We start from the raw sequence: 25,652 nt of genomic DNA on the forward strand, positions 1-25,652 counted from the left end.
AATAAAAAGATATGTGTGCAAATGGAAAATGAGATGTTTATCCATGGTAAAATCTCTGCGTATTAAATAATGCATTAGTAAAAAAAGAGTATACTATAAATTCTGCTGAGAATGTTTCCTTCTTTAGCAAACGTTAGTAACACGTCTTTTTCATCCTCTCTGAAATAAATAGCTATGCATAGAAGTGAAAGCAAAAGAGTGAAATCATTAAAAGGGAGAAGAATAATGGGTCTAATTGTACTGTATTTACTTAACCCAGATTGCTAACAATTCGTTGTCCTGGTTCTAAAAAAAATGGTGACTAATTTGGGTGATTTTTAATAGAAGATTATGCATTTTTGTATGTTCTCCTGTGTGTAACTGTATCCACAGTCTGTGTAGTATGCATGGAGATCAAAAAGATGGTACAAATAAGAGAAAATTGCATTTTCTGGAAGGTTCTTTGTCTTTTTTATGAGTTATTTTAGCATAGCCATGACCAAAGTAGTTCAAAGTCTTCTAAGAAATTACAGTTTTCTGTTAGCAATAAAGACATTTCATTACTGTCTCTTTAGCTGGAAATGTTATCATTCCTGATATTAGTCAGAGTAATAGTCCTTACTGTACTCTACGTTTAAGTGTCCAGCAGCATTACAGACTTGCAAAATTGTTGTAACAGCTAGGTCATGAATGCTTTCAGTCTTTCATTTCTTAATTATTATGACAGTGTTTCCTAATGTAGGTGCATTAACATTTTGTATTTACACAGTCCCTTAAAGAATTTCATGTTGTCATTATTCAGTGATTACTCTTCTTATTTTTTGTTTCTAAAGTGCATTAACATACATGCTGCTTCCTCTTTAGAATTTTATCAGATCAATAGATTCAGGAGAAACAAACCTGGATGGAGCAATAGGTAAGGTAACCTATGATATTGCAGTACTTCTATATGCAAGCATTATAACTGTTGCATTTTATAAAGAAATATTATGATTTTTACCTATAGGGCAAGCTGCATCAGAAGAATTGATTAAGACTACTTTATCAACCTTTGAAGCAGTAACACAGCATCCTGTCTTGTTGACAATCCATCGCTTGACTGTAAGTCTGGCAACAAATTAAATAGTTGCCGGCTAATTGGCTTAATTCCATTGATAAATAGAATGTTTTGAAGATTTAGAAACTGCTTAAAATATGGCTTGAAATGTATTGTGGTTCTGTTTGACAGCAAAAATCCTTATTGTTTATAGAGAGACTTAATTTTCAAAGAAGCAGCAAGGCATTCAGAGAATGTACTATATTTAGTTGAGAGGTTAAAGAGCTAACAAGAAAGGCTTAAAGTTTAGAAATAGCCATTCTTAAAATAATTTTCATGTAAATATAACTCTTGAATTCTGTAAGTCTTTCTTCAACCTCAAAGTAAGTTTCTGTATATTAGTGCAAATCACCACTACTTGTCATTTTGCTTTTAACGTAGCTTGGAAAGATCACCTCTGAGGTCCCATGCCATCAACACTCTTCCTGATGAGATCATCAGTAGCAGTTATGGTGGTTGTGTTTGGTTTTTTTCTTTACTAAAAATTGCATAATAATTACCAAACCCACATACTGTAAGCTTCTTACATTACTAAGTTTTGTTTTCTTTAAAGTGTTTGGTTAAATGATTTACTGTGAGCTAAGCTAGCTGAAGCCAGAACAATTACCTTATGAAGCGGTTGTTTCAAACTGAAATTTATGTGTTTGTATTGGAATTAGGTTAAGGGCAGACTCAATATAGCACTTAAATCAAAGGCATTAGCAAATTGCAAATTATAGTGCATAAGAATGAGTGATCTTAGGAATAGTGCTAGATAAGAATGGGTGATCTTAGAAATTAAATGATTTTAGAAGTTGAATCCAATTTGGTGTGTGTGTTAGTTGAGTAAATTATAAAGTCTTAATATGTGGCTATAGTAAAGTTAGTGGAAAATATAAATTGGAATTTAATTAAGTTTAATGTTTATTTTCATTAATGCTCACAGAAAAGTGGTATTCAAAAAATGATCCCTATGCACAAAAATTTAACTGAATAATAGTCAGAGGGGAAATAGTACAAAACTGAACAGTTCAACCTACTTTAAAGTAATTTAGCAAACAATGTTTTCGAAAATAAATGTAAATGTAGGTGAAGAATTAATGCCTACTGATATCTCCCTACATGCCTGTCAGCCTGCAAGTCACTGTATTATGACTGTATCATTCTAGAATCACCTCAATATTTAAAAACAATAATTTTAGTTCCGCAGCTTGTCAATGTGTCTTATATTGACAGAAATATATACCATTTTTTTATGGAGGTCCAACATTTTTTGAAATGGCAATACCTTGTGTCAGCACATTAAATAAAATTCCCCTGGCTGTTTAAACTTTAATGGTCTGGGGGGTTTTCCTCTGAAAAAATAGCACCAAGGAGACAGCTCACCTTTGCAACTCTTCTTCCCCTCCTTCCCCATCCCCACATTCAGCAGAATGTTATAGTGAAGCGAGGGAATGACTATCCTACTCTCTTTTAAGTAAGCTCTGGCTAGCAGTAGGTTAATTTTATTTAAATATCTAAATTTCTGAAGAGCAGTTTACTACTTCACATATATTGACAATTTTAGATGTTTATTTAAAATCCATCTGAGCACATCAGTTAACCTTATGTAGCTAAAGATAAAACTTCCTGCTTGTCCAGTGCTTGTAAATTTATGCCACATACCACTTTGGTGGAATAGTTTCCCTGATTTAGAATAGGTACATATTGGAATTTATTACCTAAAAATATTTATACCCTTGTCAATGAACAGCTTTTTTTTTTTTTTTTTTTTTGAGAAAATAAAATGTAGTACTTCACTCACTCATTTTCATAAATAACAGTTCTTCCTAATTTAAAAGAGCCGTCCTGACACTCAGCAAATAGCCATTCAGACACAAAATGAAGTGGATAAATTACCTTGCATTTGGTATGTTAAATTCAAGAAATTGTCCACTGTAATTAATAATCTCTAACCACATCTGCCACTAGTGGTGCAAACAGTAATTAGTTTAATACTATCTACGAAGTCTAGTGTGCTAATTATACTTGAATGTACAGCATACATTACTTTAGAGGAAAGTGGTACTTCATCTTCTATGATGCATACAGAATATTTTTAGAATTGCTGTTACTCAAGGGATATCTTCTAATTGCTGCTTGCTGAGCATGACTGGAATCTATGAATATAAATGCCAGCACCCAGCAGAACTTGGTGCTTTTTTAAAAAGTTGAAGCGAGACATGTTTGAGCTTCCAGATCAATATTTATATATAACAGTAGCTAATAGGAAACTCTTCTACTGTAGAGAAATGTGTATCCTGGCCTGATCTCTGAAGCCTGGATTGCTCATTTAGACAAAGTTGGTTTTATGGAGGGGGTGGGGGAAAAGCCAAAACCTTCTTGACCGGATGCTTTTGTTCCACTACAACTGTGATATTGCTTTAAAGTCTCTAATCAGATATTAAATTAATTTTTAATCAAGTTTAATGAATATAATAAAAAGTGAAGTTATATTAAGCAAGCAGAACCAGTAAGTTTTTCAGTTCAGTTCTGGTTTTAGTTTAACTGCAATGGAAATTCTGTAAGTTCATAGGAATTTAAGGGCAACTTTTCTTCTCCACTTTGTGAAGAAAATAATTGCTTGTTCTGGGTTTTACCTCATGTTTGATTTGCCTTTGCATTTGTACCTTGAGCAAAGATGATTTAACACATTGATTGCTTGGTGATCAAATTTCTGCTTACCATCAACCTGAAGTCAGTTATTGAGGAAATTCATTTCTGTGGGGACTGACAGTATTATATATTGCTAAGTGTGATAAAGTCAAGGGAAATTAATTGAAAGTGCTCAAATGAAAGCCAGTAGTGAGCAGTAATTTCATTCTGCATGCAGTTGTGTGCATTTTTACAGGATATAAAGACTAACAGTAAGTGTGACTTGGCAAATTTTGACAAAACTGTAGATTTTCAGGTACATAAATACAATGATGAAGGCCATCAAGAAGAGTCTGTATAGACTAGAATGGAATATAAACCCTGGTTTCTTAAACTGACGCAAGTCCAACTGCCTGTTTTCTCCACATAACCAAAATTGAAAAATATGTATTAAACTCAGATAGTAAGTATTATAATAATATTTATTTTCAAATTTTGGTAAAGGTTTAGATATAATTAACTGGAAGAATTCTGTGCTGACTGTATCATCTGCATTTTTCTTTTCTCTGTTAAGTATATTTATTTGCCTGAAAGAAGGACATATGCTAATTCAGAGCTCTTTGAGAAGTGATGATGTTCATGATGGTAGGCAGTTCCTGTGGGAATCCTTTCTATACTCTGTGTAGCTCCCACAAATGATCTCTGTACTGTTCAGATGATGTTTTACCCAAAGCATGAAAGTTCTTCTCTGGTTGAGGCAAAAGTTGTCAGCAGTGTTTCTCTTCCTCAAGGTTTTAAAACTTACATTTAAAAATCAGGCTAAAATAAAAGCACGCCGAACATGATGAGTTGTTTGTTGGGAAGTCAAGGGAAAAGCAGTATGACATGGAAATCTACTGGTTGACTGTATAAGAGTTATTATTTTTGCCAAAGATGACAACACAAGGGTTAGAAACTTCTGCAAGTTCTTTTTTCTGCTCATCTTAGTCTTTTCTTGATTCAGCATCAGTGGTATTCTTCATCCACAGGCTGTTCTGATCTAACCACTGATACCTTAATTTTGTCAGTGTAGGATATGACTCTACGAACATATGTACAGCATTTCTTCAATCACTTTTCCTTTTCAAGTAGATTAAAATTCTACACCACATGTGGCTTTCTGTCCATTAAGCTAATCCACATGACATGAGACTATTTTGTGAAACCAGTTCTGTACTAATTGACATATTGAGTCAGTCAATCAGTTCTGTTTCTTCCCAGAAGTAAGAAAAAAACCCACCTCAGTGAAGATTCTGAAGTTCTGAAGACTTTTTTTAACAAAATATTGCAATATCATCCTTCTCCCCAATTGATTCTAACATGCATTAGATTATTTTTTCTATTACATTCTGAGTGATTACTGGCAATATTAAAACACTGAGGAGCATGCTGCGCCTCCAGCAAATGCTTCAAGAAATTCGAAGGCATCGTGATCTTAATTCCATGGTCACTTTCAGCAGTACCTTTGTATATGGAATTTTCTTGAGAATAAATGTCATGGTGCTGTTGGATGTTGTAGATCTTATATGTGACCAGAGAAAAGGTGTTTGGGAGCTAATGGTCTTTGCTTTGGTATGTTCTGCTTTGAATTGATGCTCTTAAAGGTCTTTTCCAAGCTAAATGATTTTGTGAATGGTGGATAAGCAGAAGATATTTGTTAGTAGTTGTAAATTAAACATACACACACTGAAAAGAACCAGATACCTCTAGAAATATCTCTGGAAGTAAGGTAATGGGCTTAGTCACTTGAGAATTTGGATACTATTACTGCACGGAATGGATAGTGTAGTTTCTTTATGTAAGTTTAATTCTGCGGCTTGATTTTTCACTTGAGGACAGCATGGTTCACAAGTGCTACTGGACCAGGCTGTAAGCCTGCTTACTTTTTCTGTCCAGCCGGTGTAACACCATATGTCAAGACTTTGGCCTTAAGCATGGATTTGAAGAGCTCTGAAATTCCGTTTTAAACAAGGGAGAGATTTTGTTAGGTTGGTAATATTAACCATATTAAGGTAAGTTCTGTGGCCTTGAGCAGAGGGTTAAGCTATCCGAATAAACATAGCCTAAGTTGTAGGGGATAATGGATAAGTTTGGTTATATGCTAGTTCATTAATACATGATGGTTGCATATATATGATCAATAGTTGAATTAATCCTTGCTGACTAGCACAAGTGAATGGAAGTTTAGATCTCCATCATCATGCTTAGGGGGTACCTCCTGCTAAATAGGGGTTTAGTGTATTGGATCCTTCCACTGTGAGCCCTTGCAGTGTTATAACTGCTTTTTAGTGAGTGCTTAATAGAGATTGGACTTTGCTTGGTGATGTTAAGTAAAGCTGAGGCAATGTTTGTTTGTTTCTAACAAAGCAAGCACATATATTTAGCGAGAAGGCCTTGTGTCTGACATCTCAACAGTGGAGTCAAGCAGAGAAGGACTGAAATTGCAGTTTTCTCTTTCAAGACCCTCCTAGTAACTGGTGAATACGTAACTACTCTGAAACTGTGGCTTGTCTTTCTTTCTCATTTGAGGGTTAAAGTAACTTACAGACTTTGGAGAAGAATTTCTGTAAAAATTGTGTCTTGTTTTCAAAAGATCTGATTTTTATAAGTAATAAAATGCTGTACAAAAGTGAGTACAGCTTTTGCTGGGTGCTCATACCTCACTAGTAGAGTTTTCCTTATGGAATTCAGTGACTGTTATGGAGACAGATGGTCTGAGTTTGGATAGTATACTCGAATTTCCAAAAAATTTTTGACGAAGTCATGCACCAAAGACTCTTGGAATCCATCGGTGGCCCTTCCCTCTTAGCCTCTGACAGATCAACTTCTAACTAGTTAAAATTTACTAAGTAGAGAGTAGAGAACAGTTTTTAAAAAATTAAGTATATTAAGAATGGTGCCTTACAAAGATCTGTGTTGCAACATGTGCTATTTATAGCTAATCCAGAAAAGGGAATGAATAGGGAGGTGACAGAACTGACTGATGACACTAAATTATTCACAGTAGCAAAAATTAAAACTGACAGAAGAGTTGCAGAAGGTTTCAAGATATTGAATGAAAGGACAATAAGATGACATGCAATTCAATGCTGATAAATGTCAAGCGATGCACATGGGGAAAATCATTCCAACTATGCATATGCAGTGTCAGGCTCTAAACTACTTGTAACTGATTCTAGAGATCTTTTAGCATCGTTGTTCTATGAAAATGATAGCTTTATACTCAACAGTAATCAGAAAAACAAATAAATTATTATAAATGACTGGTAAAAAATCAGACAAAAGAGCAAAAAAACATCACTATGCCATGGTAAATCCATGGGGCCCTCAAGCCTTGAATACTGAATGCAGTTGTGGTCATTCATTCATTCTCAAAGGGAATGAAGCTTAAGGAAAAAGCACAGCTCGATGATGTGAGGAGGGACTGAGTAGATAAGAACTTCAGCTTGGAAACAAAGGACTTGAGAGTTCACAATTATGAATGACATGGGAAAGATGCATTTGAAATAATTATTCATGGTTTTCATAAAATAAAAATAAGTAGATATCAATTTAACTGCTTTAAAATAAGCAAGGAAGTGCCTTTTCATAAGGAATAATTGAAGTGTGGAATTCAGTGTTTTAAGTGTTGCACATGCTAAAAGTATAAATACATTTAAGACAAGATTGGATGAGTATATGGGAGAAGAGGCTAGTAAGCATTATTAAATGCAAAAGTACAGGTACCGTATCAGCTTAGGGAGTTTCTTAACTCAAGAGTTACTCTATTAGAAACTGGAGTTGTGCTTTATGCTTAGTCTATTTCTCCTACTCTTTTTCTACTTCTTTCCAGTTATCAGAAACAACATTTCCAGGTTAGAGCTACATTTTTATTGGGTCCTGAACATATGTATTATAGATGGGAGATGTGAATGTTTTGTATGGAAGTTTCTAGTACTTCATTGCTATTTAGGGTATTGATAACAGCACAGGTGTGGCAGCATAGCCTTTGCATGCCATTGTTACAGAATTATACAATGGTGGCTTTGTGCAGTTAGGGTTATAGCATGAACTGGATATCAGGTTATTTAGAAGATGTCAGAAACCCCAGATATAGCTATGATCATATTTGAATTATCTAGTCTGTTCAGGCTTAAAGAAGAATATTTCCCACTTTTTTTAGTAAGCAATCTTAGTGATAAAGACGGAGACAAGAAAAATATCTGACTACCTTCATGCATATGTGGAGATTGGATTCCACATAGATGTCATCAGTCATTTAAAAGAAGAAAAAATTAATCCTTGTTTGAGCATTTCTTGTTCTTTTGTTTCGGTTCTAGAAAATGCCAAAATAATAATACCATGCTTCTGGATAGATAACGTACAGAAACTGCAATTCACTGATGAATTTATTAAAAATATTCTCTGTACTATTACATTTCAGTTTTTCACTGCAATAATTATTTGCTTAATTCATATCTTGTTTACAAATTTGTGTACACATCAGTTAAAAAACAGTGACCCAAATGGCATGGAGAGAATATGAGGTTTGCCGAGTTAAGAAGTACCTGATTTAAGGTTCCTGTACAATTTAATACTTGCTTCTCCCTTCAGCAACTGCATTCTGGTATGTTCTTGCATCACAAAGTAATTTTACATAGGATTAGTCCTTCATTTAGTTGATCTCCCCACCACACCAAACTGACAAGAGGCAAACACCTGTTATGGAGAATTCTATTCTAAACACTTTGTTTGCCAAAATTGAGGTTCATGTTAGAAAAAGATTAGGAAAAGATACTACAATTACATAAGGCCTAGAGAATCTTCTTGACAATGACAGTTTAAATTATATTTATCTTAGAAAATACTTATTACAGTCCTAACTATCTTTGCTAAAGTGAAGAAACTACTGTTAATACTAGATGAAAGCAAAAGGAGGTTTGAAGTTTTAGAAATTGAAATTGCATCATAATGCTGTATACTACCATCTTAATCGGTATCAGTCTGAGTCAATGCTGCTGCTACTGCGTGATAATATTCTGAGTCCTTACATTGCTTCAAACAGTTGAGAGCTGCTTTTTTTCCCTTTATCTGTTGCATGCCTTTAATTTACCACTTAAATGTGAGTCTTCATTTGAGAAGCATTGCAATAGGTTGAACTCGTTTTTTGGACTGAAAGACCTTAAGTAATACATTTTTTTAATTCTACCTTACAGGTGTGTTATAACTGATAAATTATCAGTTGTAGAACAGTTTAGAAACCTGCATTAATGAAGTTGTTGGAATCCAGTGTAGTTTTATTTATCTTATTGCATATTAACTGAAAAGACCATGAAATATTTCAAAATTATAAAGTGTTACAAAAGTTATTAAATCTGATATACAGCATTATCTATATAGGCATAAAGGCTATATATGTACTTGTTAAAGTAGTTTGGCTTTCATACCTTGAGCAGATTACCTGTTTTGTTGAAAGTATGTAACAAAGGCATCTTTCGGTACTTTTTTTCAGAAGTGAAAAAAAAAAAAGCTAGACTGATTGAATCCTTTAATCTCAGAGATTCATTTAAGAGAAACCACCAACTAGCAATGAAATAATTGCTAATTGTAGTTATTGCTGACTAGAGGCTAACTTCATTTAGTGACCCCTTTTCATATATACTTTCAGCTTCTATAGACGTTTCTTCATAGTTGCTGCATAAGTCTAGATAAATTCTATCTTCTAGTATTAATCACTAAAAGAAAACACGAGGCATTATAATGCAGTCTTGTTACACCAAATCCTGTCCACATTGTAGTGAGAACCTACACAGTAATTTATTTGTATAAATAAATCCAAGGGCAAGCTGTGTATCCTTGATTTGCACTTAAAAATTGCAATACTGTCCATCCATCCTCTCCCCCAAAGCACAAAGCATGTCCTGTCTAAATAAATTATATTTTACCAGTGATTTAAGACTTAGCAATTAATTCTGTTATAGAGAATACTAATAATACATTATTTTTGTACTGGTGTATAAAACTGAGTTATAGCCTAGTTGACCATAAGTGGATTTTAGATGGAACTAAGCTGACTAGTCCTGTGACAGATGATTAATCTATAACCATATACTCATGAACAATAAAGAGCTGACTGGATTTTTTTTTTTTCATATTTCCAATCTTAAGTCTGTAAATTTAAATTTTAATGGAAGACTGTGTATTTCCAGAATGGAAGAAGTTAAAATTCTATCAAGACATTCTGCTAAGCTTAAGGATATTTCATTAGAGGTAGTACATCTTTCCTGATGTATTTTAGTTCTATGCAGGTTTGTTTTAGAAGGACGTTTCTTCTGAACTCTATTTGCTGATTACCTTATGGATTAAAGCATCAGGATTAATAGATATTTTAGTACTCTTTTTTTCTTAATATCTTACATCTGCACTGAAGTCTGTATTTAAAATTAAAATTAATTCTTAATAAATGATACCAAAGTTACTGTTGCTTTCTGTATAAAAGTACATTATTGTCTGTAACTTTATGACAGCTTACCAGAAAAGTGAATTTGGTGTCTTTATAAGAGTGATTATGGATGAATTTCCATGATGATTCATCTCTTTGATTAAGGGCTCTAGCAGTAGAATAAACATAGAAGATAGTGTATCTCTGTTCTATTTTTGACCCTGTGAGTAATCTAAGGCAGATCTTTCTAATTCTCTGTTTTAGGTTGAAGACTGCATCCTCCCACCACTAGTTTCTTTGGTCCACAGTCAGAATGGTAAGTATATGGCCACATCAACTACAGTTTCCATGAATTCCACATTTTGTTTTAATTAGACTTCAGTGTGGTCACATTCTTGGCACCTTTATTTTCAAGTGGAATGGAGACTCTTCAGCTTGCGGTTGCTCTCAGAAACCACATCAGTGCTTTTAAGCCACGAGGTCATGGCTGGGGAGAAAGGGGAGAGCCTCAACTCAAACAGCAAGCTTCTGTCTCTCATTAGAGATTCATTGCTGCCTCAGTAAGTATAATATTGCTCCTGTAATGGGGAATAACTTGATACTCAATCCATTTTGACAGTGTATTTGTTTTAACTACCCTTTTTATGTTTAAATGGCAAAAAGAAAAGAGGAATAGCAATTAGCTGCTGCCAGAGTTCTCTGTTCAGCATCTCTCTCCTAGGTTTATTTAGTACTTTGTCATATACAACACAAACACAACTTCTGTGTGACACTCATTTCTGATGCTGTGCCTCTGGCTGCTCTTGGAGTGAAACAAGTTTCCCCTAGCTTTCAGGCTGTGATATAAATACTTCTCTTTGCTCTGCTATTAAAGTCAGAACATTCTAACAGGAACATGTTTTTGTCTATCTTGGATATTGTACCCTCATGTAAGATGTTCTGAAATCATATGGAATGGCATGTAACTTTTTAAAAAGCGGTAGTACAGGATGAATTAGTCCTCCATGATACACCCAGGGGTTATTAACTCTAAATTGCTGTGCTTTCCTGCTGACCCAAGCAGCAGAAAAACCTTACAGCAGAGTAGATGAAACTGTAGCCTGTGGGCCAGATGTGGCCTGCAACTTCATTTATATGGTTTATGGTCACATAAGGCCTGTCATTTCAAACTGACTTGCAGGTGAGCATAAAGTCAGCTCTCTGTGTTATATACACACATGTGGTGAGCTGATAACATCTGTGAGTAGAGCGAAGAAAAGCACAAGCACAAGATGAATACAGTAATGATGAGTCATCAGTTATCTTTCACATCATTCTAATAATGTTACAGTATATTTTAGTGGGTGGTCCTCAGAAGTTAATAATTGTAAATGCTTAGCTGCCCTAAGTGAGAAATCTTTCCCCACCCCTACATTAATAAATGGTAGAAAGTTGGAGGAATGGATGCTGGATGATGATCAGAAACACAGTGCCTTCTCCAAAAATGAGACTGTCTCCTGCTAATTAACTAATGTTCTTACAGTCTGAGAATCAAAATTCTGTCCACGCAAGATGTGTAATCTTCTCTGTGAGAGAGAATAGCCAGGAAATCTTAGAGCACTACAGAGAAGCTTATTTTCACACCTTTCTTCACGTTCTTTTTTTTTTCCTCTAGGAAATATAGACTTTATCAATATGAATTAAAATGGAAACTGGAAATATTATTTTAAAAATAGAGTATATGCATTATTAAAAGCTGTCAGATAATTTTCTTCAGATAGGGGAAGAGACCTGAAACCAAGTGAGACCAAGTTCTGCCCTTTCTCTGAAACTTGCCCTTTGTAGACCTGCTCATCTTATGTTTCTCATTGAACTGGAAGGGGGGTAATGTGTGTGTGTCATGATAATTACAAACTAGAAGGAAAACAGTATAGTTCTGTCTCCAAGCTAATTAGCTCAGCTGAGTGGTAGGGCTTTCTGGTCAGAGACTAAATATGATCCTACTTTGGGGACTTCACCTGTGCTATTTTTGCATGCATTGCACTGTAGATGTACGAAAAAGGGTCTTGCAGTAGCTCAGAATCTTGGTTCCAGGCTCTAAGTATTTCCTGAATCAGTTCCTTTATCTCACCAGTAGACATGGTCATACTTGTATTTGGAAAACCATATGAGATTGTCTCAAGAAGATAAATAATTAAGTTTATGATATTTGGAATATGTTGGCATTTAGTACGAACAAATTTTACTCTAGTTTAGGAGCGTAGTAAAACAGTATATAAATGCTCTAGTGATTCAGAAAGAGTTAACTAGTGTCTGCATATTTAATAGATTACTTGAACCTGTGGGTTGAGCCAGGCTAGTAAATAGGTTCACCTGTGGGGAGTAGGTAATTAGTGCAAAAAAGCACAGAGGGAACAAGAACCAGAGGAGGGTTTGAGGATTTTCTGCAGAAAGGAAAATTCAAACTCAGTTTTGATTTGAAAGCCTCAAAACTCATTTTGGAGAAGACTCAGACTAAGAAGAGACCAAAGCAGCTGCTTTGGATGTCAAAAAAGACACAAAAGGTAAGTTTTGTTCACCAGTGTGCTAGGTATGGACAAGAAAATAGTGATGGGAAGTAGGAATGAATCCTCATACACTCCTTACAGTTCTCAGAAGTAGTTTTATCTGAATGTAAAGGGGTCTGGCCTAAATCCAAACAGAAGGGAGGCTTAAGATTCAGTATAACCTAGTCATAAAGATAAACGTAAAGCTCTATCCCAAGAAATAAGAGCTACTTGAAAACTCTGACAAAGAAAGTGAGGCAAGAACTGGCTTGTATTTGGAGGCTGAAGAGATGTTAAGTCTTTCTGTTGCTGGACAAAGGATGGGACAGAGCATGACTGAGCTGGAGTCAGAAGCCTGCAATGGCTGTTTGTCCATGGGCAGTCTGTGTGGGGAGGTAGGTATTTCAACCCCTTTTGATTCTCTTTTTTAAGAACTGAGAGCTGTTGAGTATGGAAGGGAGGAATATTGGGGGTTTAACAGGTGGTGTTCTTTTTAATGAAAGTTATATGATACTTGTCTGTGTATGCATTTAATTCCTATAAATACCTCCACATGTTAATTTGTTTAAATATAAAACTGACCCAGGAAATGCAATTTTGGTCACTATACATGAAATAAAAATGGTCTTCATTTTGAGATAAATGCAGGAATGCAATGGTTACTACTTTTTTCCTTGTCTTCTGCATCATCAATAAAATGGTGATTCCATTAAATATTTGTGCATTTGTAGTTCAGAAAGATAACTTCCTCACAGGATTTTGATTGAATTGAATGAAATAGTGTCATTAAATTTCAGTTCACTGAAAGGTTATTTTCCTGAGCATTTCATAATCAAACTTTCAGCTATAGAAAATGAATAGAAGGCAAATGCTTTCTGTTACATGTCCAGAATTTTTTATCAGGAATTGAAACATCAGCTCTTTTTAATTCTTAATATACCTAATTATATATAATTTGAAATTTGAGCCAGAAGTTTTATTTAATTTGAAAAATTATGTAGCTTGTTCTTAGTAGACTGCCAAGCCAGTTCTGCAAGTACAAAATTCAAGATACTTGAGATGATTTGTGGATAAAAATGTTCAGTCTTTTTTAAGAGTTTAAGAGAATACATATCCCCAAATCTTTGTAGTACCTGGAGTTTACAGAACCCTTATAAAATGCTCTCTGAAACTATTGTTACTGAATTAGTTTGTGTCTTGAAGTGGCAGGGAAATCATTGGATGAACTCCTTCATTTATCAGTGTTTCAAGCAGAGAATATTTTCCCTTCAGAGAAGATTTATGTATTCATAGCTCCTAATGACCTTTATTCAGGCAATGTGTTTATATTAATTGCTAAGATATTGACTTGAATAATCTGTGTTTTCTCACATGGTATTTGGTTTGATGATCATTGAACCTTCCCTTAGAAATATCCTTTACTAATGTTATCTCAGGGAGGGGAGAATTGAGTTTCAATTAAAAGGAAATAAAGTGAGACTGTTTTTTATGGAACCTTGAGGAATTAGGATGGTAAGTGTGCACAACAGTAATAGTCTTTCTTAAATGTAATACATAGAAGGCTTAAAGTTGTTTAAGTGGATGCTGTTTAGGAAACGTATTGATGTGTTTATAGTAAAACAAGTATATTGCCAAGTGTCAGATTTTTAAGCTAGCATGGCTGATTCGCTCATTATTGCTATTAGGAGTTACCATTTTGGAGACTTAAATCTGTGTCTTACGCAGTGAGTGGATCACTTCTGGCACCTGAGTCACCTAATAGCTTGCTTCAAAAGATTTAGTCATGGATTTTGCAAAAAAACAAATGCAAATAGTTCCATTATGTTTGGTAGGAATATGTATTGCTTGCATTTAGGGCTTCTAGTATCAGTGTCTATTAATGCATTGCAGTATTTTCTTCTTTTATGAAGAAAGGGACTTTTTAATCCCAAGTGAGAAATTGTTTTCCTTCAGGAACTGAAATCTGTTATTTGTAAAGGAGAGATCTTAATCATGAAGATATGAAGCCAACACTGACTTCTAAGTGATTAATTATGTAGATTTTTTGAGTGTGGTTTGCAGCTCTGTGGCAGCACATTCAAGCTAATGAGCAGTAGCCGTGACGCATGGCTTGTAGGCTGTGTGCTTAGGTAGGAATGTTAAACCCTGTGAAGGAGCTCCCACAGGCTGCATCAAGACTGCATAGCTGGTGTGCTTCATCCTCCTCATCTTAAGAGCTGTCTAGAGACTTGGCTGGAAAGCACCACATCTCCTAGATTTCCTTCCTGTGTAAATTGGAGTGGTGAGGGATGGTGCCTGGGGAGAGGGCATCTTCACCCCCGTGAGGAGCTAGCACACAGCAGGGTACGTGGCAGCACCCGAGTGTTGGGAAGTGGTCCAGATTCCTCAGTTCAGGCAGCACTAGGGATCTCAAGATGTGAAGTAAAATTCTTGGTGATTTGCTGGATTCCACCACCTTCCCCCATCAGAACACGAAAAGAAAAGATTGTAGTGGAAGCATTTTGTTGCACAAAACATGATAACCTACCGCGTTTTCCTACAAAATATCCTTTCGTTTGTACTTGATTAATTCTTCACAGTTCTTCTTTTACAAATGAAGAGATTTATGCTTCTGATTCTATTACTTCCACATGTTTACGGGAGCACTATTTGTGATCAAAGACAGTGTTTTGACATGGCTGAGTTTGTGGTGTTTTCTGCTTTCTCTCTTCCATCATTGTATCCTGTTGCTGTCCAGATACATTTTTGATTTAAACAAAATAAAAATAGCCCTGTTTGTTGGGTGGGTGTTACTGAAATGCTAGCAGCAACAGCAAGGTCAGTTTTGGTTTTCAGTAGTCTGTTTTCCCTTACCAAGATTTCTATGAGGTGATACTTGGAAACGCTTCATAGATGTTTTTCTTGTAGTTTTATCCTCACTGCCCTAGTTCTCAATAAACATTGTTTTCAAGTATTTTTGTACTGTTCTCTTTCACATTACTTGGAGAATGGAAATATACTGTAGTCAAAGCAATATTTTTTGAAATTTGAAATGAAACATAAAGCTCAGTGCGAGTGTTCTAGAAGTAAAATATTTCATTTTGAGAAAAAACACCGTGTTAACAAAATATAGATCTTAATCACATATAAGTTGGTTGATGGTCTTCCTGAACACCCAATAAATCTTCTGCTTAATATTTTAAGACTTGATTTCTACTTGTGTCTTGAAGATTAGATTTTTTTAAAATATAAAAATATATAATATAGATCAATAAATAAAACATATGCATGCAGAGAACATTAATATTTTATATAGGTATTTTAATATATATTTATAAAATGTGTATATGTTTTATAAATAAATACAATTACATATTTTATAATTGTGTTTCTCGCTAAAAAATGTGTTCTTTTTATGAATGCTGCTTTTAAAGCTAATCAGATGCTGTTTTTAAAATACTGTTTCTATGTGAGTCTTGTTTATTGCTTTGTACAGTTCCAAACAGCATTATATTTCCATTGTGGTTATTACAATGTTTGGAAATGGGAAATGATGTATTTTTAATACCAACTTTTTAACATGCATCTCTTGACTCTTTTTTTCTTGTTGCTACCACTTTGCCCCCCTTCCCTTGCAGGTATGAGCACATTCTGATGGCTCCAGACCCAGTACCAATGTATGCTCTGAAACTGTTGGTGGCCCTGACTGAGCACAGCCCTGCTTCTGTGAGGTGATACAACTACACATTCTTTCTTGTTCTGGGTACTTCCTGTTTCACTTAATTTTCTTCCATTAGGAATTAACAATAACTTAGGTGTCACTAGCATGCTACTTTGCCTAGCACTTAGGAGAGGTAGAAAGTCCGTGGAGAGTATTTGTTATAGAACACGATATCATGTCTTTTGTGCCAATTTTCACATGATGCAGGTTATTTTAATATGGATTTAGCCAATCGAACACCAGAGACAAAATCATAAGAATTTTAACATGCAAATTATAATTAAAAACTTAAAAATTAGTACCAAAACATTATCAAGACTGTGGAGCTAAGCATGTTTGTACTAGGACAAAGGTCATGTGTTTGTAAAAGGTTTAGACTTTAAAGGTGTTGGGTTTTTCTGCAAATATAGCTACCCTTTTAAGTTCCTAAACATAGGGTTTAATGTTTGGTATGTTACGTATACTCAATATGTTTAAAGGTATCTTAATGTCTCTTTCTTTATATTCCAAAATTTAGGCTGCGATGGGAAAAAAAAAAAAAAAAAAAAAAATGCATCATAGAACTTAAACTTCATTTGTTGATAGTAATGAGGAAGCATCTCTCACATATGTGCACACACGCAGCTATTGCTCTTCCCAAATCTGCCCAGATCAGTTTGTCCTTGCACTCACTATGGTCTGTTGGTGGTGTGTTGTAGTGTTACAGCTAAGAAGTCACTGCGTACCATACGGTCTTGCTTTGATTGAGGGAAATGAGCTCAAGATAAAAAAAACCTTAAGGAAGAAAATTTAATTTGTTTTCCCACTGGTTTTATTACAAAAGATGAAAACATCCTCTCTTAATCTTTTATGATGCTGCTGTGAACAGTGCTTTAATATACGAAGTAGACTGAAAATGAACTAGAAAATAGAGTAGCTTGAGATTTTGAATGGTTTATATACAGTAAATGTACTTAATTATATTTTTATTGAATAGAAGCTGTTTATGCTACTGCAGGATTTCATGTATTATAGAAACAAATAGTACAACTTTCTATTTTTAGAATTAACCTACAGATATTCTAATACTTTAGGAGTTATAAAAAGTATTTCTGTTGTGAGGATGCTGGATATTATAGCAGCACTTTTCCTCTGTCTAATGAATTCTCTTTATTTGAGGAATTGTGTGTATTTGCCATTATGCTTAATGTTGGTCAATTGTGGATGCACACTCATCCTCACAGTCTTCTTGCAGCAGGCAGCAATTCTTTTCTTAATATTATTAAAGAGCAGCTGTAGATATCTAATGAACTATTAATAATTTTAAATACCAGTGTATCTGGTACTGTTGTTTAAGGACTGGCTACTAGATTCGAGATAATAACACATCCTTAATTGTTCTATTTCTCACATGTCTTACTGGCCCTCTTCTTTTACTTTCACTAAATAATTTTTGGCTAGACTTCTGAAGGAGCAGAGTTAATGCAATTCCCTTGGTCTGTTGTCTTCCTGATTCTTTGACTTTCCAATAACTTTAGCAGGAAGTAGCCGATGCATCAAAAGCATGAGAGGTGAATAATATATTCATATTTGCACAAAGTGCTAGTGAACAAAATGGGAACCAGACACATGCTATAGTGAACACTACATCAGAATTGATTCTGTTTTGGTTTGATGGCTAATTAATCAGTACGTGTAGAGCTCAGAATTACTCAAGGCATATGCTCTCTCTTGCCCCTTTCATTAGGCACATGGAAAGTATCCGCGATTATTTTGATGGGAAGTGAATAAGTAACATTGGATACAAATCCTTTGAGATTATATTTGTTCTTTGTGGAAGAACTCAGCAATACTTTAGTGCTGATGACAGTGATGTGAGTCACTTTTCATGGAGTCTCTGTGGCTTCTCCAAGCTCACATTTTGTCTGCAATGCCTGGTGTTCAAGGATAGATGCTTTCTTCTGTGACTAACTTGAAACAAATAAAAATGGTGGTAGCAGAAAGACTGTAAAATGACAAAATGTTAAATTAGTATTTACTTTATTTTCCATGTCTTTAAAAAATAGCTATTATTTTTAACCTTATTTTGAAATAAGAGTAAACTGGGGGGAAATGGGGGCTACTGTGTGTTATTTGGTTTGTTCCGTGTGATAGCTTGTTATCGCACGTGTTCACCCAATACATTCTCTTTCTTGCTTTCATTAATCCCACTGTTTTTCTTGTATCTCACACTTATCTTTATTCTTCTTTCCATCCCCTCAGTCTTTCCCTATGTGCTTTCCCATAGAGGCATCAGCATTTAAGCAGTTCTTACTTTAGCACTTGAAAGGAGACAGATGCACTCCAGTCTTTTCTTTTGTGTTTTTCATAGCTGATATTGTAAATCTACTAACTTGTTGTGATATCAGAGGAAAAACATTTGATCTTCTTTTTACCAGTTTTTTTGACACTTTGTTTTCTATTACAGGTAGGTCGCTCTGTATGGCAGAGGCACAGATATTCAAATATTATTATGTTTTTAATGTCTTACAAGGTTATAATAAAATATTGCTAATTTACTATACATATTTTGAATGTCTTTAATAATTAATATATGGTAAGAATACAAAAAAATACCTTGTAATCTTTGCCATTGCTCCACTATTAGGGTTGGTTTTAACATTCTGTATTATGGGAGCTTTTCCATTCTATTGCTTTTCAATTTAGCAGTAGACAAATCTAGTGATAGCCCATTAATATGCTGCAGAATCAGATCTCTCACAAGCATAAGTTCCAGCACATGTAAGATGATAGCTGTAAAAAAACCTTTAATGTGTTTCTATGAGCCCATTAAGTATTTGAACATCTGATCATATGAGCATCCACAGGAGAAATATCCAGTTTTAGAGAAGGGTAAATGTTTTCTTGTTTGTTTTCCCCTTAATTAGTTAGAGTATAAATGAGTCAGGTGTTTCCCTTCTACGCCTCTTTTTACATCATGCAAAAATTGCTGTCTGCTACAACCTCACTTAGAGTTCATTTACTAAGAAAATAGCAGATATTGGAAGGATGACTTTTGAACAGAGTTTGACCATCAGTTGCCTTTTTATACTTGGCTCAAAGCTAATAGTTTGGCTTTTTAAGAGTGTTAATAGTATTCTGTTGTGGCTCTTCTAAATACTTATTATCTTGTTTTCTTTATGGATTTTAAATGTTTTATAAGAAAAACTGTGGACATTAAAACCAGTGTGAGAATTAATAGCAGAGCTCACGTTTAGGTATTTTGAGACTGATGATTTTTAAAGGAAATCACAGATATTAAAGAAACATGTACCTTCAATTGATTAATCTCTGGACTACTGGAAGTTTGCATTAGGGTTTTTTTTTTTTTTTCCCTTTGTTAATTATTCTTGATGGATTGTACTTGTGTAAGGATTTGTTGGAGTAACTGGACTTCTCATATGAGGAGCAAATGTCTGCAGCAGGATGAGATCTGATTTAACTATGCAAAGTCTTTATTCAAAAAGAGCAGTATCATAAGATACCTTGCCCTTTATATGTTTATCAACTTAATGTATGGGTCATATGTATGGGTAGGAATTCAGACGTAATCTATTTGCTAAGTGTTGGTGGTTTTTTGGTTCCTGTTTTGGATCTTATACACTGTTTTGTTGTGGTCCATAATGGATCAGATTGCTATATTTTTTTCCTAGTAATGAGAAGTTGATGTGAATTTCTTAGTCTCTATTAATATGGTATCAATTAGTTCTTCTTCAATTTTTTGACTATTGTAAGGTATTTTATACCATGCTACTCCAGGAAACTTATACTGGATCATGATTCTTAATTTGGCTCTTGGCCTTATAGATAAGATTATGGAATGTAGCTGTATATTTTGCTGTGTGCTCTTTTATGTGACTACTTGACTTACCTTTAGTCAGAAACTTATAGCATTTGATGACATTGATATATCTGAAAGCTAAATGCTGGAAACTATGGAGTCTGATTTTTATTGGTTGCAAAAATAGATGGTTTTCATTGGAAGGAAGGGAGACAGTAAAGGAAATAGAGTGGTGGTGGAGGGAGTGTCAGATACTGCATCAGATAATAATCATGAGAGTGGGACACATTCCAGTATTCTGTTATTAAGGTAATTCCTGAGGGAGAAAAAATAATCTAAAAACTAATGGTGTGACCCTTCTTAGATTTATGGTGGATTGAAGAACAGGAGAGCAAATTAAGGAACCTTCCCCACCTCCTTTCCTAACTAAATTTCCCAGGCAGACATCAGGCACTGCTCTAGAAAAGGGGAAGAGGCAGCAGAAAACAAAATGGGAAGGTGCTCAAGAGCAACGAAAAACCTGTTGCTGCTAAATGCCACAGATCTAGTACCTGTGAAGATGCTAAATGAATGGATTGACCTTGTCCACTGCAGCAGATTGTCTTGACTAATTAAAGTAACTCTATATTACAGTGTCTTTGGAATCATCCAAGAATGGTCCAATTTTCGAACTTTGTTTATACTACTGTTTGTACCTATGCATTATCTTTTAAAGGCATATTTTAGAGTCAGTGTTAGTAATGAATTGATCCTCTTCTCATATATCCTGATGTTCTACATTAGCATTTGTTTACATTTCAATATATTCTGAAATGGCCTACCTAATATCTATGCCCTTGATTCCAAAAAAAAACAAACAGTAAAAAACCCCACCAAACTCTTTGGTGTTCAGTATGGTGCTTATAATTGGTTTGTGTTGGTAGCATTGTGATTTGGTTCACAAACACTTGTTAGCATTGTGCATAGATTATCTTTGAACCTGCTGTAGTTTCTTTGCTACTCTACTAGAGGGCTAGCACTTCAGTGCTTTCCTTTCCTGGTGAATTGATTAATGTGGGTTTATATTAATTGCTTTAAAAACATTTTGTTCTTCTTGTTAGTAATTTTAATTCCCTAGTTTAAGGGCTTTTAGAAGAAAATAGATACACTTTTTAATTACTGCTCTGTTTTTATGTGTTTTCTTGTTATTTGTAATGAATATGAATAGAATAATATGGAATAGTTCTGATAACAGGTAAGCCCATAGGGCCTAGTCCAGCCAAACTGAACAGCAGAGTTACATGTTAGAGGTGTACAACATTAGTGAGAAAATCACAATGCGGATGGATTGAGAGAGATTGTCAGAGAATGATACAGTTTAGTTAAAACTTTAGGGAATATTTATGTAGATTTTGAACATGATTCTGATTACACTAGTTTCACATTATGAAAATTGAGTTGTAACCCCCCTGATTTTCTTGTTAGAGAAGTAATGCTAGCACAAAACAGCAAAGAATTTGTATGATCATCGCTATTCCTATTATTTGGTATAATATTTGCATATAGGCTGCTTATTGAATAACACCAGGCAGGAAGACTTACCCAGAAACAGACTATTGAAATGTTAAGTTGTGTGTCAGCTAATAACACTGTTGTCAAGTCGCAAATCATTGTAATTCATATCAAAGGCAGTGGTCAGAGTTCATTACTGCAATTGAGTTCTCATAGTCTAGTCATGTCCTGACTGTAATACTAACCACCGTTTTTCATGTAAAACACAACTCCTTAGTGTTACATTTTATAAAAGTTCCCCTTTAGTAAAGGAATTAGCTATTAACCTTACACCTGTAATTTGATTCCTTTTTCGTGTTGCTGATTAATTGCTGAATGTCTAAGTTTTAAATTGTGAGGCTACTGTTTGATGTTACTGTTAAGTGAATTATTGAAAAACGTCATATTGTAAGGATCACATACTTACTCTCTTAATGTAAAGCATTAAGCAGGAGGACAAAATACCGTTCGTTCTTGGTTATTTTTACTTTCAATAGTGAATTTTTTGCCATTGTGAATATAAATATCAAATAAAAAATATGCAGGTAATGGGGAAGGGTCAGCTGGTTAGGATATTGCAGTCAGTCACAAACTTGAATTAATTCAGTTCTGCCACAAATCCTCTGTTCAGCATGAAGTAAATCTATACCACCATCCAGTCCATTGTCTTTTGTTCAACAGTAGGTGCCAGAGAAGACTACAGGAAGGAGGCAAGCGAGTAGCAATGCTTCCTGCAGGCTTTCTCAGCACCCTGTGAGTTGTTTTTTCAGAAGCCATGTAAGAAGATGTGGTGTTCTGTAGATAGCAGCTATTAATGAGTAATTGTCATTTTATTTACATGGGTTCAGAAAGATATTTGACAAATAACTTTTATCATTCAGAGTTATTTCATAGCATAATCACCTGTGTATGAATATTTAGCATCCTTAGGAGTTTTCTCTGGATTTCTTTCTTTAATCTGGCAACTGCTGCTTGATTTGATGCCATCAAGATCTTACAGTTAGAAAGAAGCAAACACTACTTCATAAATTTCTGGCATTTTGTCTTCTCTAGCTGTACCTTTTTCAATCTGAACAGACCTGCCTATTTTTTAGGAGCCCTTAGTAGGTGTCCTTTAAAATAAATTTTGAAAGCTTAAGAATACTGTATCAACCAGCTCTCCTTTGTCCATGTGCTGACGGACTTCTTCAAAGATCTGTCATGGATTTGACATTTCATCCCTTCAAAATGAATGTCTTGATTCTTGTTCAGTGTGTGCCCACCAGTTCTGTTCTTCAGAACAGCTTCTACTTTTTTTGTTCAACTTAGAATGTCTGTAATACCCAGATTTTCATCAAATCATTGGACTTTTCTCAAAAGTTAATATCTAATAACATCACATTTTCTGTCTTCTAATTCTCTCTTATAAAATCAGAGAGTTTTAGATAAAGTACACACTACAGTTAACAGCTGTTTTCTTCTCTAGTTCCTTTTGAACTCTTGGGTGAGTGCTGTCTGGTCCTGATGATTTGTCTCTGTTAATTCTGTTAATTTCGTCTATAATGTCTTTTACTAATGCCTTAGTTTGAGGCAGGTGACCATATAGAATCATTTAGGTTGGAAAAGACCCTTAAGATCATTGAGTCCAACTGTAAACCTGACACTGCCAAGTCTACCGCTAAAGCATGTCCCTCAGCACCACATCTACAGGTCTTTTAAATACCTCCAGGGATGGTGACTCATCCGCTTCCCTGGGCAGCCTGTTCCAATGCTTGACAACCCTTTTTGTGAAGGAATTTTTCCTAATATCCAATCTAAACCTTCCCTGGTGCAACTTGAGGCCATTTCCTCTTGTCTTATCACTTGTTACTTGGGAGAGGAGACCGACTCACACCTTACAACAACCGCCTTTCAGATAGTTGTAGGGAGCAATAAGGTCTCCCTTTTTTCCAGACTAAACAACCCCAGTTCCCTCAGCTGCTCTCATGCATTCTCTACAATGAAAAATGCTGCTGTTAGAACCTTTCCAAGGTAATTTATTATAAAAATGAATTTAAATATACTTGGTTTGTTTTGTTTTTTTTCCATTGGAAGCTTATAAATTATGACCCTTACAGCAAGACCAAGTTTTACAAAGAAGGATTTAAGTGCTTAAAATGGATTTTTTGGAGAATTTACGTATTTGTAAATTTTGTATGTTTTTGTTTTGTTGTTTTGTTTTGGTTTGTTTTTTTTTTAAATACATGAATATCACCAGGGATTCAAGATTTCACTTTGCCAGATGATGAACTAAAAAAATAGGTGACAAAGTCATTCTTCTCTTCTGTGGTCTAATAAACCTCTAATTCATTTTCTCTTCAGTAGGACAGCTTCACGAAGAGAGGTTGAAGCATAGCCCTCTGTAGAGAGAACATAGCCTAATGACTAGCTGAATTTCCCGAAGAGAGGAGGCTGGGGTTAAAGTAATTTGGAACCTCAGTATCTCTTGCACTTCTAAGGAAGATATTTGCTAACCATTAAAATAAAACAGAACAAACCCCTAAAACAATGCCTTTTAGAAGCAAATAATGCATGAGACTGTGAATTCTAAATGGGTATTGATTACTGAACCTGGAAGATAGGAACATTTTAAGCCTTCATATTGGCTACATCAGCCAAATCCCTGCTCAGTGTTATGAATATTGCAAATCTGATCTTAGGCCCATATTCTCCACATATGTAAAGTTAGATGCTTTTACCTGTTATGACTGAAAAGTCTAGGACCATGAGGACACCTAAATCCTCATGCGAATCCAGCTCGGATATGCTGCTATTCCCAAATGTTCTCTCAAAGTTTTCTTGCTTATGCTTTTTTTTTTTTTTTTTTTTTTTAAATAAGTAAATTGTATATTTTAGGTAGTGTTTTGATTTTTAAACAGTGGAAATACTCATAGGACTGAAAGATAACCTTGTTACCGTAACACTGAGTGGTGGTGTTCCACCTATTTACAGTTTTATTAAAGGAATATAGATAGGTTTCATAGTTATGTAGTTAATATTTATTAAAAATAATTTTTAAAAGCTTACTTTTTTACCTATATTCTTTTTTCAGCTCAGGATGGATTTTCCCTGTGTAGTGTTTCGTTCAGTAACAGAAAATGGGTTTGCATTTTTAGTGAGTTACAAAATATTTACCAGTCTATTCCCTAGATACTCTATAGAAAGAACAGTTAATTATACACGCAGGAACTGCAGTCTCTACACAAAATCTGAAATGTTAATCTTAATTTTCAATTCAGATTTTAATCCCATTGTTTAATGGTTTAAATTCACTGTAATGGTTCTCTTCTCCTTTAGATATTTCTTAATTATTTTTAAAATACCTAAGAGATGCTTGATTACAAGTGCTTATGTGAAGAAAAGGTCTTGTGTTGTGTAAGTCTTGCCAGTCTCCTGTTGTATCTCTCAAATCTATGCAATTCTTCAGAGATTTTGACAGGCTTTTAGTCGTGTAGTAGAATGAAAGTTTGTAGGAATTGAGAATGCTTGAAATCAATGTTAGTTGGCTGCCTGAAGAAGCAATCTCTGGTGCGTGAACTGTGAATTTGGCTTTTATCTCACTCACTCCCTTCCATTTGTCCCTGGTCAGCCATCTCTCTATCAATCCAAAGGTTGTTTTTATTTTAAATTTGGTAAGAAGTTATTTATTTCTGGTGGGAGGGGAGGAATATGTAGAAAGAATTACAATACTGTAGACTGTATTTTAGAACAGGCCCCAAACCCACATAGTGTCCTTTATGCTGCTTCCTTGCTTCTTGCTGTGTCATAATCTGCAGGAAATGTAAGGAGAAGGGAGTCTCAATTGAGCTAGGTTGAAGGTGTAAGGCCTACTTTACCTTCCTTATTTAGTGCATTGAAAACTTAGGTCGGTAACTTAGCAGATGGGAGTGTTTATGTTTACACCTTACAGATCACCTTTCAAAAAACGATAT

The 25,652-nt window shown here is 34.8% G+C and overlaps 1 protein-coding gene across 3 annotated transcripts in view; it reads left to right on the top strand.

The window, feature by feature from the left end:
- Window positions 1-25,652, top strand: part of ULK4 (unc-51 like kinase 4) — a 241,264-nt gene that overhangs the window by 89,051 nt on the left and 126,561 nt on the right. For all 3 annotated transcript variants that reach the window (XM_042806318.1, XM_042806319.1, XM_042806320.1), the window contains 5 exons: window positions 844-895; window positions 986-1,080; window positions 10,413-10,464; window positions 10,564-10,708; window positions 16,291-16,383. In XM_042806318.1, the coding sequence (XP_042662252.1) occupies window positions 844-895; window positions 986-1,080; window positions 10,413-10,464; window positions 10,564-10,708; window positions 16,291-16,383 (437 nt within the window). The remainder of the gene's footprint in view (window positions 1-843; window positions 896-985; window positions 1,081-10,412; window positions 10,465-10,563; window positions 10,709-16,290; window positions 16,384-25,652) is intronic.

This window comes from Tyto alba, unplaced genomic scaffold (genome assembly GCF_018691265.1).
Source record: "Tyto alba isolate M040663 unplaced genomic scaffold, T.alba_DEE_v4.0 Super-Scaffold_46, whole genome shotgun sequence".
Lineage (NCBI taxonomy): Eukaryota > Metazoa > Chordata > Aves > Strigiformes > Tytonidae > Tyto > Tyto alba.